The 15,142-nt window shown below is 37.9% G+C and overlaps 1 protein-coding gene across 1 annotated transcript in view; it reads left to right on the forward strand.

Annotated features, from left to right (window-relative positions):
* The window catches only part of OFCC1 (orofacial cleft 1 candidate 1), a 178,537-nt gene that overhangs the window by 43,651 nt on the left and 119,744 nt on the right, over positions 1-15,142 (forward strand). Inside the window, exons 9-11 of the mRNA XM_015275986.4 lie at positions 9,468-9,544; positions 12,321-12,438; positions 14,557-14,793. Coding sequence (XP_015131472.3) covers positions 9,468-9,544; positions 12,321-12,438; positions 14,557-14,793 — 432 coding nt within the window. The remainder of the gene's footprint in view (positions 1-9,467; positions 9,545-12,320; positions 12,439-14,556; positions 14,794-15,142) is intronic.

Raw genomic sequence — 15,142 nt, forward strand, 5'->3', positions numbered from 1 at the left:
ATAACTGAGGTTTAGAAACACACCTGAGTTGACTGCTGCTTTTTAGGCTGCCAAAAATGTCCTCCAATAAGGCATTTGATTTGTACTAGAGCTTTGCCGGCAGCATTGGCACAGTGAGGACATCCAGGCATTAACTCTCTACCTCGTAGTTCAGTACTCTCCTCCTCTGCTTTTAGCTTCATGGCAAATGGGTGGGTTTTATTTAAACAGAAGCTCAGTGTGTGAGATCATCATGATTAAAAATTTTTGAAACAGCTGATGCATTTTCTGTAGGGGGATGAAAAAGTGCTTTGCAAGATTTTAGCTCTGAAACTCTAAGCTGAGTCTTTGTTTCATATTCTGTTCTATGAATGTAAAAGCTGATAGCTGAGGTCAACAAGAAAAACATAAAGGGAGATCCAATAGTTTGTTGTCAAGAAACATTAAGCAAATATCAATATTTGATTAACAAACACATTGAAGTATATTAAATTCTGAATGCAGTTGTTTCCTGCGGCCTACATTGTAGCCTTGCAGATTTCAAGAGCCTCAGTGACATTTGCTTTTAATAAAGAAAAATGAACAGTATTAAAAGAAAATCATAATTTTGGGACTATGTTCCAGGTGCAATCAAAGAAGGCTACGTGTTACCATCTTTAATGAGATAATGGAGGGATATGTGCTTATGGGCAGAACTTGATTGTACAGAGCAGAGAAATGTACAGAGGAGAGACCTGACATAATTCTGGTTTAATGTGTTTGATTAAAGAAAACATGCTTTCAAAACATGTGAGACTGCTGAGGATGTAGCAAACACTGGAGATTGGGGTGAGATTGTAATTGGTGACAACACAATCTTACTAATCCTTGGTTCAAATGCCATGGAAAAGTACCAGTTAAAGGATTTTCAGGTGTTTCTTAGCAGAGATGATAAAAGTGACTACTTGAGCGTATGTGAGTTTTCTTAGAAGTTAAAGAGTGGGGCAATTATAAGGACCAATACTTCCTCAGCCATCAAGAATACCTATTCCTGCTTGACCATCATCTTCCTTTGTCTTGCCCAGTGTCCTTGACTAAGTACACTTTGTTCTCAACCTCTGTCTTTCTCTGTAGAATTCAGACACTGCATTTAATCCTCTGTGCTGGCATAACACCTTGCAGGACTTGATCATTACAGTCATATAATCAGTTTTGATGCATGTCTTCAATAGAAATTAATGAAGAACCTCTGGAAGCAAAGTGCAAGTTTTACTCTTTGGTACCAGGAGTTGAATGGTAGGAAATGAGATATTTGTTGCAGGTTGGATAATAGTACGATGCTGCCTTTCATCGAGAGATTTCCCTTTTGGTTAAACAACAGTTAATACCTCTGGGCCTTAGACCTAATATTTTACAGGTCTAATGTCATCATCCTTGCTGTGTCAGAGAGATCAATTTATATGATGATGGGATGATTAGTTTTCCATTGGTTTATGGTGGATAATGTGTGTAAATCTGGTACTGTGAAAGGCAGTGATGTGCCTACCCTCTAACAAATTCAGTGGAATAAGGCCTCAGTCATATAAAACACAAACACACATCTACTTGGATGTTCTACACCCTTGGAGAATGCTGTCATTTGTATCCCGGTGGTATTAACAGACCTCCCCCTCATTAATGCTGCAGCCTGTTGAGTGTTGTACCATCCAGCGTGATCATCTGTGAATATGATGCTTGTGTGAATATATGCAGCTGAAAGCAATGTGGAATTGAAATCTGACTTCTCTGTACTGAAACCTGGCTGCTCCTTTTTGACATTTGCCAAGATTTTATATGGCTGTGATATTCAAATTAGTCATGTCTTTAGTTTTATTGAGAATTGTAGGTTAAAAATACTAAAGTTGACAATGTTTCTTTTACATCGTACCTTAAAGGTGGGTTAATTTGCTTTCGCTAAGCTACTTATGTGCTACTCTCATCTGAGTTTCAAAGCTTCTCCCTGGTCTGTTAATATCATAGAATCATAGAATGGCCTGGGTTGAAAAGGACCTCAAAGATCATCTAGTTTCAGCCCCCGTGCCACGGCCAGAGTTGCCAACCACTAGACCAGCCTGCCCAGAGCCACACTGAGCCTTGCCTTGAATGCCTCCAGGGATGGGGCATCCACAGCCTCCTTGGGCAACCTGTTCCAGTGAGTCACCACCCGCTGATATAATAATGATTTCCATTTCATTTATGTGAAATAGTAGGAAATATGTATATCTCCATTTTACTGAGGAAGAAGAAGGGCACAGATATACTGAAATCTACATCCATCAGAAGTGCTTAGCACTTTGTCTTGGAGTATACCATTATGTACACTCGTCAAGCTCATAATAGTCCTACTAGGTAGACTGCTTTAGGACTGCAGGAAAAGCATATTACTGAAATCTAAGCTTGAGGGGAAAAACACAAGGTGAATTTCTCAGAGCCAGGGATATCAGGTTTATTGCATTGGACTTTGTATTTTCTTACTGCCTTGTGAGAGTCTATGACCATCAGCTGTGGGTCAGCACTCACAGGGCAGACTCGAAGCCAAACCATATATGTAGCCACGAGACTTCTCCACAGTGGCTATCTGACATTTCTATTTTTTTTTTTTTTTCTGTCAGCCTCACTCCTGCTTCCTCAGTGGGAAGCCTGGGAGCATTCCAAAGTTCTAAGGCTCCCCTCTATTGCTTCAGAACACTCAAATTTACAGATGTCTTCTTCTGGAGGCAGAGAGGATGGAAGGGGAAGGATGGAAGTGAATCTCAACAGAAGCAGAACTCCACAAAATGTTTGACATGTTTGTCAAGGACCTGTTGCTGTGCTGTCAGGAAACCCACAACATTGATATAGCTGCTCTTTTTAACTGCAGTTCTCTTTTGATTGTTTTGTTCAGGAGTTATATGAATTTTAAGTCAAGTAAATAATTAGATAGCAGTAATGAAAATCATCTGAAAATATTTTATATTTCACTGAAGAGGATTTCATTTATTTTTTTACTGTGTTTTTTTTTTTTTAAGATCAGAAGGGAAATTAAATAACTAAAACAATTCTTGATATTCTCTTGAGCTGGAACAATGAACTCTACAGCTACTGTAATTGATGATACTGCATTTGCTGCTGCTTAAGGTAATCTGACTGGTCAGCTCTCTGGCTCATTATCCTAATACAGACTCAAGTAAGGAAGTCCGTTTCTATGGTTCAATAAACAGAGGCTATGGAAAGATTCGTCAAAGAGTATTGGTGATTGCCAAGTCCTATTGAAGTTTAAGTGACTACATCAAATACTGACACCAGTTAAAAGAAGCAGAACTCATATGAATATTGTAAAGAAATGAAATAACACTATTGATGCATAGAGGTACAAATGTGAAAAAAAAAATGGAATGAAAAAAAATTAATCGCTTACGTATACTTTCCAGATTTTTTCCCAGAAAAGTTTTATTTGTATTTTTAGTAAAAATAAATAAATAAACTTAAAAATAAATAAGTAAATAAATAAATCTGTACCCCCAGTTGTAGGTAAGGGTACTGTAGACTAGCTTTTATGACAGGAGACTCCTTAGAAGAGCTGATAGACTACACAAGTCTTACTGAACTACAAATGCATTAATTGGTCTAAATGTTGTACGTTTTTCCTTTTTGTGATCTTACATTAGAGTTGAATTTGCTGAGAGGAATCTATTCTTACATTAGAGTTGAGTTTGCTGAGATAAATCTGTACTTTTGAGCTTTGCTTCATGGAATAGAATAATTTAGTAGTGGAAAGACCTATGTAGTAGACCCTTAGAATGGACACAGGTTTTGGAACTAATGGTTAGAATGAGAACATATACTAAAATGTATACATTCAATGACGTTTCTTCATAGCATGACACTATGATATCAGTGTTCATGTTAGCATTTGGGGAACAGGTCAGCAGGGACTTACATTGCAGCTGAAAATGTGAACTGATTGCACATTTTACTTACAGTAGAAATGAAATGGTACAAGATGGGGGCTTGTAGGAGGAGACCTGTTGTCTATAGAGGAAAATTTCTAGACATTTCATCTTGTAATTTTCACTGTTGTATTTAAGTCACTTATACAACAAAGTGTGCTTAAATTATCTTCCTTGCTGTACTTTTCATACACTAATGGTTGGTGAATGTTTCTTAATTACAAAGTGTTCAACTGCATCGGTACGCTTGAAATAGAAGATGACGTAAAAGCCAATATAAAGGGAAGTTATTGAATAAAACTAAAGATTATGCTTTTAGATTACAATTATGCAGACAAATTTGTGAGGCAGTGCTGTGTTGTCAGACAGAAAAAGGAACAGGACTGAGAAAGATGTGGACTGTAACCTCAGACCTAAACATCAGTTTTTATGGGACTGTGACAAGCAAATTTGTTACTGTGACTCAGTTTTGCCTATCTGCAAAACAGACCTAAAAATAGATACCGCCTTTAGGGAAAAATGAATTAAGGGAGTAAAATTTCATGAGGGACTTTGAAAAGTCTATAGAAATAATAAAAACATTCTGGGCTGAAATTAAACGTTTTTAAATTAAGGAAGAATGGGGAGGGGGTGGAAACCACAAAAAAGTCTCAGTATTTCCAATCAGTATTTCCTTTCAGTTTCTCCTTCAGTCGTTCATGTCATAGTTTGCTGCCGGTATCCAGAAAGTAGAGAAGTAAAACCTGGATTTGTTACTTTAATTCACATTTTCTTTATTTTTTTTTTTCTTTCTTAACATGAACTACCCATTTTAAATTAAAGGATTGACATAGTTCACTTGGTTTCCACTGGCATTGCTTGTGCTGAATGAATTTGCACTGTAGAGAATATATTGCCTAACAGTGGTTATCATCCTCTACTATGTCCTAATATTTAGGCTAAGATTACCCAGATCTTCTTGGTAGCTGCTGATTTCTAGGCTCATATGAAGCCTTCTGGACTAGCAGAGCTTTCACAGGGTAGCACATTTATGCTTAAAGTCTCTTCATCAATTGCAAGAGCCACTGCAGCATTGTACGTTTTCAGTGCTCTGCTATGGTTGTCAGACACTCTGATAAATGGCCTTGCATACACTTGTGACACACTGTAGATTTTGATGAGGACATCAAAGCTTTATGACCTTGATGCTATATCTTCTCAACTGTGAAATGAGAAGCATTTGAAGGAATATCTAGTGGTCCTGGAGAAACTACAGGTGGCCTCTCTGTGTACGGCATGACAGAAATGAGAAGGGCAAGTCCTCCCTTGTGAGGCCAGAGAGGGAAAATCTTTATTTTGCAGGAGCTGTGTAGCTCTGCAGCAGAGATCCCTCCAAGGTTTTCTTGGAGCGTCTTAAGAGAAGTGATTCAAATTCTTTAATTTCTTTGTACTGTTCATCTTGGATCAAAAACCTGCATGAAAATATCTGAATTTTATGGAAATTCAGGAATTTGTTTAGCATATTTATTTTACAACCAGTGTTTAACTTTCTGTAGTTGTTCAAAATTAGTGTCTTGAATTTAATACTTATATTTTACAAAATTTCTAGATCTGCAACAGTATACTGCCTTTCTGTGTTGACTGGTAACTCAGTCTTCACTGCTGAAAGGTTGTTAGAGATAATGCAAAGCTTTACAAATTTACTGAAACGATCAGCCTGTAATGTCGCTAAATGTATCCATATTACTTAGTGTGAAAAGGCTGGAGCATGACTAAACTAAATCTCACTTTGTGTTCTGCAGGATCAATTCTGAAAGAGCGTGAGTTCTTTTTTTTTCTAGCTGTTACAAATGTCTCAATTGTCTAAGTTTTAAATTTTATGCTCATGAACAGTAAATGAGTTTAATTTTCTCTTTGGAGGGAAAGTCCTGGCAGGGGGGTTGTTTTTTCTTTTTCCCTTTTAAAAACCTGACTGAGAGTTTGTGGCATGTTTTTGGCAGAGAGCACTATGAATAATGCTACCACGTACACAGGATTTTGACACACCTTTAAATGTGGTTTGTAGCCATCTCTCAAACAAGGTCAATCAAATTCCAGTATGTGCAGCTCTACAGGCAGGCACTGTCCAGCTGCTAGACTCTGCTTTCAATGAAGAACAATCATGCCACTTATATCTCAATAACTATTTTCCTTGTGATCTCTTTGCTTTTAACATGGAGAATATATGTCTCTCAAAATCTCACATTGCACAAATGTTAATGTATCTTGAATATTCTTTCTTGATCTCAAATGGTTCTGTGCTATGCAGTGCACTAGATCTTGAAAGTTCCTCTAAGTGAACTTTCTCACAGCAGCCAGAATGTGTAGGAGGAAGGCTGGGTAGCACTGGTGGGACTAGAAACGTGGTGTTTGTTTCTAGTCCTGACAACTGTTTGCTAGGTGAGCTCAAGCAAGTCACTTACGCTTCACTTCTTCCACATGTGAAAATGAGGATGAAAGGATTTCACTGCAAAATGTTTTGGGATGAGCAGATGGAAACTCTGAAAATTTTTTGTTTGGGTGTTTATGGCTGGAATGTCAGCCCTTTGGGCTTGTTTCTACCTGCGCTGTGACGTACTGATAATAAGGGATTTCTCAAGGAGAGGAATTATGGTGAAACACTGGAATTCCCTGTATGTGAGATACCTGTGGGCAGTGGGATCCTACTTAGTATTGTCCTCACACTTCCTCTGCTGTGCCCCTGTCTAGTGGGGAGGAAGGCGAGCCCTCATAGCTCTCCTCACAAGGAATGCTATCTCATCAGGGCAAGGCTCCACTGACTGCTTCAAATCATGACAAGGTGAATTGCTTAGCAGAAGTTTGCAATAGCAGTACTAGGAATGCACTGAAAGGGAAGGGTAAATATTTTATGGCAAGACTTTGTTAAATGATAGAATACCAATCATGTTTTGCTTAAAAGTTTGTTGAATTTTGTAAAGTTTCTCTTAAATGAAAAGGATGTCTTTGGAAGGGGTTTTGTGGATTTTTTTTCCAAATTGAAAATTGCTACAGGAATCAAAATTTATCATTTGTGAAATAGTTTCACAATGAAAATTGTCAGTCAGCACTGATTTATAGTATTGAGTCAGGTTCTTGTTTTTGCCTACTGTAGGAACAATACTCATCATTGTTTGTCTCGATGCTGAGCCCAAACTGAAAGACTTTGTTCTGTTACTGGTCTTGATCGTGCTCTCTGAAATCAGTAGATGAGCCATTTACATAATTAAACCTCAAGATATCCAATGAGGAAACTGAGAAAGATGTATGAAGAAGGGGGCTCCACAGCTAAAGTGCTGCCTGGTATCAGGACAGGAAGTAGGATAAAGCAGTGCTGTGATTGAGCCCTTCTGTCCTCCAGCAGTGCCCCGCTTTCTCCATTACACCTCTTGTGAGCTCTGAAGGATATTTCTGTGGTTCCCATATTTTAGTCACTTTCTGAAGGGGCCCCTAAATGTCTGCATTGACATGAAGCAAAACCACATTTCATGCCTTCTTGTTGGGAACACCCATTGCCAACAATGGGTCATTTTTACAGTCTAGACAATGCGGATGTCATGATGAGAAACGGGCTTAGTTATGTGCGCGATGGTATATGCCACTGAGAAAAGGCTCTTGAGTTTATTCCTGTAAATCTCTGATTCAAGGGGTATTGCGGCAATGATTAAACCACATTTAAAAAAAAATTACATGGGCTGCTCTGGTTTTGAAAACTTACACATTTTTTTCCTCTATTAAATTGCTTCCTGGTGATGGAAATGTCTAGATTTTTTTTTTCTTCTACTGCATCTACTTTCCTTTAGCTTGCACACCCCTGAGGTAATTAGTGTAGGTTAAAATTTACATAACTGACTTTGGGGTTTTGCAAATAGGAAAGATGGAAATTTATTCAAGGTGGTGAATAATTCATTTTAAAGCAAGTTTCCTGTTTTTTTTTTTTCTTTAATCACGTAGAAGATGTATTACAGGCTCTTAGAGGTTTTCTGAATAGGACCCTAAGCACTGAATTTTTGATATATTTTATTTCTTAGTGTAGGTAAAGAAATATTAACCATGACTCATTGCACTTTTCCTGTTCAATAAGATTTGAATAAACTTAACAAATTTATTAGGTAGATGATAGAGCTTTTTAAAAATTATCATGACATGCTGTGACAAATATTTTACTAGGATCTGGAAGAAATAGTTTTAACTCATATTCCCATTGCCACTTCAGAGACAGAGGGATGGAAAGCAGTGTAGTTCGTACAAAGAAGCCCAATTAATATTTTCTTTTGAATATTCATTATTTAATTAAGATTAGAAAGATAAACAAGGGGATTGGATAGCTATGGGAATCTGGTAATATAATCAATTTTTTACAAAAATCTATTCCTGCTCAGCGTAAGCCTAGACTGGCATCATCTGAAAGGTGTTGTACTCTTAAAGCTACTTGATATTTTAGGTGAAACAAGTTTTCTATGTCTTCTTTCTTCTTAATCTAAATACCTACCTCATAAAAATGTCTGTCCCAGGCATTCCTAAGAGCTTTATCTAGGAGATTAATTATGAACTAAGCCTTTCTCTCACCTTCTTAACTTTAGCTTTAACTTCTTCAGTCCAAAATTTTAAACACTCATCCCATCTGCCACCAAACTGATTGGAAGCTTTTATCTTTAGGCATTCTTGAGGACATTGCGCACTGTAGCTCAGCACACTTTGAAATGTCCCAGCTGTGGCAGCCCAGACTGCCCTCACCGGAGAGCTCCAAACTCTACCAGAGCAGAGACGGGACTGGAGCCAGCTCCCAGCCCTTCCTACATGGCGTACATGGTGATTCACCGAGCTGCAGAAAAACTCGGTGCCAGCATGTGTGGGGGTGAGAGAAAACATGGGGCCTAGTCCCTGTTCTGCTGAACTTCAGCCAGAAGTAGTCCAAGAGCTTCATGCCGGACAGCTGTAGTAGAACTGCTGGGGGAGGTGATGGCTTATCTAAGTTAGCCTCCCATGTATTGCAACATCCAAAAATATCAGTCCTTCTTACCCAGTATCCCCAAAACGGCATTGATGATACAAGGCCTCAAGTTTTGGGGCAGGGCAAGTTGTGGGCTCTCCAGTATTCTGTGAGTAATTGTTTTGTATGTTACATCTTGTTATACATGCACAAACAAACTTAGATATGCATACATGTATGCATGTGTATCTGTGACAGTTAGGTACTGCAAAAAGGAAGTATTGTGGGACACTACACAGTGCAAATGCACATTGTAAAGATGAAGCTTTTCAGGGAAGATTAGAATGTGGTTTCCCTTAGAATTTATGTAGTATATATACATAAAAGTATATGAGGGAAAAAAAAAAAAAAAAAGAGAACATAGTGGAATAAAGTAGTGATAGCTCAAATTCCTAACTGCTTCTGAAAAACTTCAACCAGAAGACTTAAGGCAAACTGTCGGATAATTGTTTATTTATGGCTTTTACTTCCATGATCTTTCTGTATGTTTGGAAACAAACTGAATTATTATTATTGTTATTATCTGCTTGTAGGACTCAAAGCACCACAAAGAAGCCTCCCACCATAACAAAAAAAAATTGCAATCCAGGATTCATGAGCTCCTTCAAAGGTATGTCAGATAAGGGCTACTTTGTATTTCCATCTAATGTTCTTTCCTTCCAAAGGTCTTTCAGTGCTTTACAGATATTAATGAATGGAACCTCTCCCATACAAAGGACCTCAGGCCTAGAAAAATTAAGCCTGATCTTTTGAAAGAAGCCTCTGTTTTGGTTACCTCCATTTTCAGATACCCTGCTTGGTCTGCAATTTTTAAGTGTTATACACAGTGCACTTCAAAAGGTGACCAAATGGCTTCTCCCAGTGCCCTTCATCCTTGCCTCTGAGTTACCCCCAGACAGTGAAGGAAATATGAATTGGAGTAATGTTTTCACGATCAAGCTATGCATGACCTTCAGATAAATACATGCCTCAAATTACCTGTAAAGAAGTGAATGGAGGAAATAAATAACCCTTATGGATATAGCTAAAGAAGCTCTGTTTATTGTGACAGCTGATGAGCATGCTGGAGAGCACAAAAGAAGTCTAACTTGACTGACTAAATTATGCTCTTGAATCTAATACCCAGTGAAAAGGGAGAAAGGAGGAAAACGGTACAACCCAAAAAGAGATCAAGTGCGGTTATTTAAATGTTTGATGTTCAGTAATGGAAACTGTTTACCTTCATAATTGTGTATTAGCAGCTAATAAAGGCAATAGATACAGTAGTTTAAAAGTAATAAAATCAACAACAAAGTGTATTTAATTTTAAATTGAATTGCAAGCAAATGGGCATCCTAATGAACCTCTGTGTCAATGCAGCTCTAACCAAATTAAGTGAAATAATTTCCATCGTGAGAAGCTAAATAAGTATGAAGTTACAAACAGATGATTCTTCCTGAGGAGAAAAGTTAACTTCTCAGATGTTTCAGCTCTAGGAATTAGCTAATCACATTCAAGGAGCATCTTCTGCTCCTTCCATTTAGGGAAACTTAACCCAAGTCTACTTGAATGCAGCTCAAGGAGAAAACTTTTAAAGATGATTGACCATGCATTTCTTGTGTTCAATCCTGAGCATCGTGGTTTCTTGTCCTTACTTTTGATCAGTCCTGGCTTAATAAAAATTCCCAAGTATGTTATTGACACTAATGTCTGTGCAGACCTTCCAGCTAATTCAGCTGTTGCCTGTGCAGTTACGTGTTTCAGTTCATCTGGTAGAGAAATGTGGAAAACAACTTAGCTTTGTGCCAGTGGTAATTTTACTGATGAAAATGGATATCTATGTTTCTAAAATAATAATTTTTAAAAGGAGTAGGGAAACTGAGTAGAAAATGGGTGGAAGCAATGTATCAAGAACTTGGAGAAAGAAGTATCAGCTTCAGAAGAGTGAAATTCAAACTGTTCTAAATAGCATATGTACACAAGACTGGGATGTTTAGCATGATTGCCAAATCACTGCAAATACTTCTCTTAATAAAGAACTGTGTTAATCTTACTTCTAACATTATCATCTAGCCTGAAAAAGTGGGAACAAGAGTGTAGATGCTGGAATTGAATTTTCCAAAAGCCAGAAAGAAAATACTGAATGGGAATAGTCCAGAAGTGCAGCCAGGCAAAACTTTGTTGTTTGTGAAATTTTTTCAACAGCAGCTTTCACCTTTTTCTTTTGATGGTGACTAAAAACTTAGCTGATATATGGGTTGGCAGCCCAAAAGGGCTTGTCCCCTGGTTTTCTGTATTGTTTGTATGTCCAAGCTAATCCTGAATTCCAGTTGTAACTAGTACGGTGATTTCTCCCTAGCTTTGCAAGACTTCTCTTGGCGTGTTGCAGGAAGTTCCTGTTGCTGGCCCTGGGCCACAAATTGCCTGATTATCCTCCAGCTTCTGAGAGCTTAGGGCCATTCCTGTTTAGATACAAGTGCAGAGTAGGGACAGAGGAATTGCTCCTGGTTCTGTATCTGTTGAGAGATTGAATGGGATTGCCAAAGCACAAAGTTTTGTAGGGCTTATTATAAATGACTCAGCTGTGTGTTTGCTCCTGCTGTGCACTAGAAAACAGGGCTTTTCTCATAGTTTGCAGTACCCTTCTTGCACCCTATGCATTAAGTAATGTAGTGTTGGGGTGAAGGTCTGTACTTACGCTATTTCCTGGAGTTCTGTATTGACACAGGGACCATTCCTAAACAAGAATTCTTTGTGGAGGTATAATTATCCCCAAAGTTACTTCAACAAAAAGTTAACATATGAATGCCAAGGAAGGTTTAATGGTTCACATACAGCTGAAAAGCTGTGCATGCATATGTATAAATAATACACATACATATATGTATACATTCATATATTAATTACATACATAATACTAATTTAAATTAGATTTATTAAAAATATGAGATAAATCTAAAAATGCAAGACTGTTTCAGAACAAAAGTAATATGTAAAATTGATAAAGGCAACCCCTTTCCCAAAAGACTGATGATTCTCAAAAGCGTGTTCCGAAGAGGTCTATAAGTCCTGAAAAGTGTCAACAGAGGCAGTGGGTTCCCACTTTAACATAGTTAATTTAGAATCTGAGCCCAGAAGTTCCTTTATGTCAGCCCGTGGCACAGACTGACAAGTAATGTGCATATTAACAAATCTGTGACTGCTTTTTTCCTATGCTACTTCTTGAAGCCTAGCTGTTTCTCCATGTAGCACACTGTTGCTTCCCCTGGGTGCCCTGCAGGGCTTATGATATGTTCAGGGAAAACATCAAACTGCGATATAGTTCCAATGGCAAGCGTTTCTCTTGTCTGCATTGTAGCTGATTCCTTTTCAGTTCTTCTTCCCTCTTCCCTTTGTAACTGCTGCAGACAGGGAAGCCAGCCGTTGGCAGCAGAGGTGAATGGATGTGGAGAAGTTCCAGGCAGCTCTGGTAACCTTGCAGGCATGAGTACTGGATTAAAAGGAGCAGCAGAACTTTGTGCGAAGGTGAGGTCCTTCATGAGTACTCTTTTACCGATGCAAACTGCTAAATGACTAGATTGATTGTATTGCATTAGTCTATATATTATTTTCCTTTCATAGTTTAAGAGGATAGAATTTAGCAGGTTTGAAAATATGCTTTCCAGCAGTAGAAACTATACGCTTAAAGAGAATGTCTAAAGCTATTAATGATGAATCATTTGGGCATGGCAAGAGTTCTTCAAAACAGTTTGTCAGCGCTGGCCAAGCAAAGTCTTTCAGCAGGAGATGAGACAGCTATGCCACCATGCAAATGAGACAGGCTTGAAATATGATGAATCTTCTATCTCCTTTTCCTACTCGACTGACACTCGCTTTGAGGAAGGTTGTAAATGCAAGAGAGATTGTGGTATAATTCCTCAGACTGGCGTTTCTGCCCCCCAGTCACTATTCGATTATCTTCCAAATTGCTGTGTTTCAGAGAGATAAAGATTTTTTATGGCTTGCTGACTTGAAACAACCAGAAGAGCCAGAAAAGAGATGGCTAACCGGCCATGCATAGTAATTCCATTGGTAAATGACAAAATCTTTGTTTGTATGACATTTCCAAAATTACTACAGAAGATGAATCTAAAATACAAAATGTCACATTTGGCATGCAAGACTATCACAATATATTTCAGTATAAAATTCATAGAGGCGTTTAATTTAGAATGTGTTTAATAACGAAGTCTGCCTGCATCAGTAATCCTGCCTTGAGGTTTAAAAAGATTGTCTTATTTATTCACATAATGTTAATTTTTTTTATATATGATTTAGAAACCAAAAATATTAAGGTTAAATCTTCATTGTTAATTAAGATTTTCTAATTAAGCTGAAAATAATTGTCATTCAGATTAGTTAAGTATGGTTTGTGTTGAAAAACAAAAGAAGTTTAACAAATTCAGCTGTTTATTTAACTGCTTCGTTTAATTCCAGAAGCTTTCTATCTATATGGAAATATGGTATCTCTTCCGAAATAAATCCAAGGCAGGATTAAGGAAGAGATTATTAGCTACTGTAGGTTTAAATTGCAAGACTACTAAACCCAGTAGTCAAGGTAGCCATTTGATTCTAAAATCTGGCACGGGTTCTTGTATCACATTACATTAGAAGGAGATGACTCTTGTACTAACATTTTCTCACAATAATGAGAGAAATGGATATCTCACTGGGGAAAAATCACTGTTGATTTGAAGCACTAGTTAGTTATTGTAGAAGCCATTGAATCTGCAAGTCAACAAAGGAGCCAAAATGGAACTCCCTAATTACATGCTTGACCCAGTAGGTTGTATTTGGGCAGCACTGATGTGTCTCCTGTCATAGTGGGATGGACCCTACACCTTCACGCAGGTGAACCTTGCAGGCATCATACTGCTGTGCCTGCTTTCCTCTGCCAGCCTCCACACTACAAGCTGAGTATACAAGAAAAGCACCGAAAAGTCATTTCAGATACACAACACGTTTATTCCATACTAAATATTTTGTAACTTAGACAACATCTTGTCAACAGCAAGCAGCTGTTGGATTCTTTGTATGGTCTTGGAAAAAATGTACCTCTAGGGAGTGGTTATTACACTCTACATGCATTGCACTTTGATTACTATTTGTAAGAGAAACTGATTATGTGATAATCAGAAGGCAAAAGGATACTCTGCTTATTACACAGCACTAATAGCCTTGGCAATGCTAATAATTAGTGCAAGAACATGGCCTGCCTTGTCTCTCCATGCTTGCAGCCTGCTCATCAGATCATGTTTTGTGCTTGTCTTACAAAGCTTAATGTTTCTTTGAAGATGTTGCTTTCCAGTGAATTCTGCCTTACAATTGCAGACTAATTGTTTCAGGTGCCACACTTCAACAGCTCCACCTTCCCCTTAAGGACACTGAACATTTTATTAGCAGTATTTTTATTATTTTTTTTTAATCAGTCATCTCTGTGACTTTTGCCCTCACTAATTGCAAATCCTATGTTAGCAATAGGTAATTTCAAGCTGAACAAGAAGCATACTTATGGTAGTTGTTTTCTTGAAGAAATTTGTTCTGGCTAATTGTATGGTTAACATCAACCCAACCCAGGTCAGTAACTCAGAGCTTTCTCCTTAGGTTGACTGCTCCAAGATACCGCAGCCGATAGAAGTTCACATCAAATGCCTGAGGGGAGTCAAAGATAAGGTCCCCAAAGGCCATTATACCCTGAAACTTTCTGTTCTCAGGTGCCTTGGTGGTGGCTTGCTCCAGTGGCCCAAACAGGAGGAGCCTTGGGCCAGAGCCACTTCACCTGTTAGTCATGATGGAAACTTCTACAATGCTGAAATGTACTTTGGACAAAGTATCCAGGCGGTAAGCAACACTTCTTAAATATGCTGTCTTTGCTTTGAAAGTTAAAACACATCCTCTCATTCTCCTTCAGGCTTATATATTTAATGCATTCCATCATGTTCATAATTTATTTAATAATTTAAGGTGCAATTTAGGAAGGTGCAATTTTTTTTCCCCTAGGTTAACCCTCATCACTCACTCTAAAAGTGCCAAATATACAGTACATCATGTAGTACTGTCAGCTAATTTTGAATTTTACTTTTATTCTCTCTTATCTATGCAGCTTGTCAGCTATGTAATTTGATTTCAGTAAAGTAGCTTTAGAATAATAAATGAACGAGTGGGTGTATATAAACACATGAATGCCCAA

This window comes from Gallus gallus, chromosome 2 (genome assembly GCF_016699485.2).
Source record: "Gallus gallus isolate bGalGal1 chromosome 2, bGalGal1.mat.broiler.GRCg7b, whole genome shotgun sequence".
Taxonomy (NCBI): domain Eukaryota; kingdom Metazoa; phylum Chordata; class Aves; order Galliformes; family Phasianidae; genus Gallus; species Gallus gallus.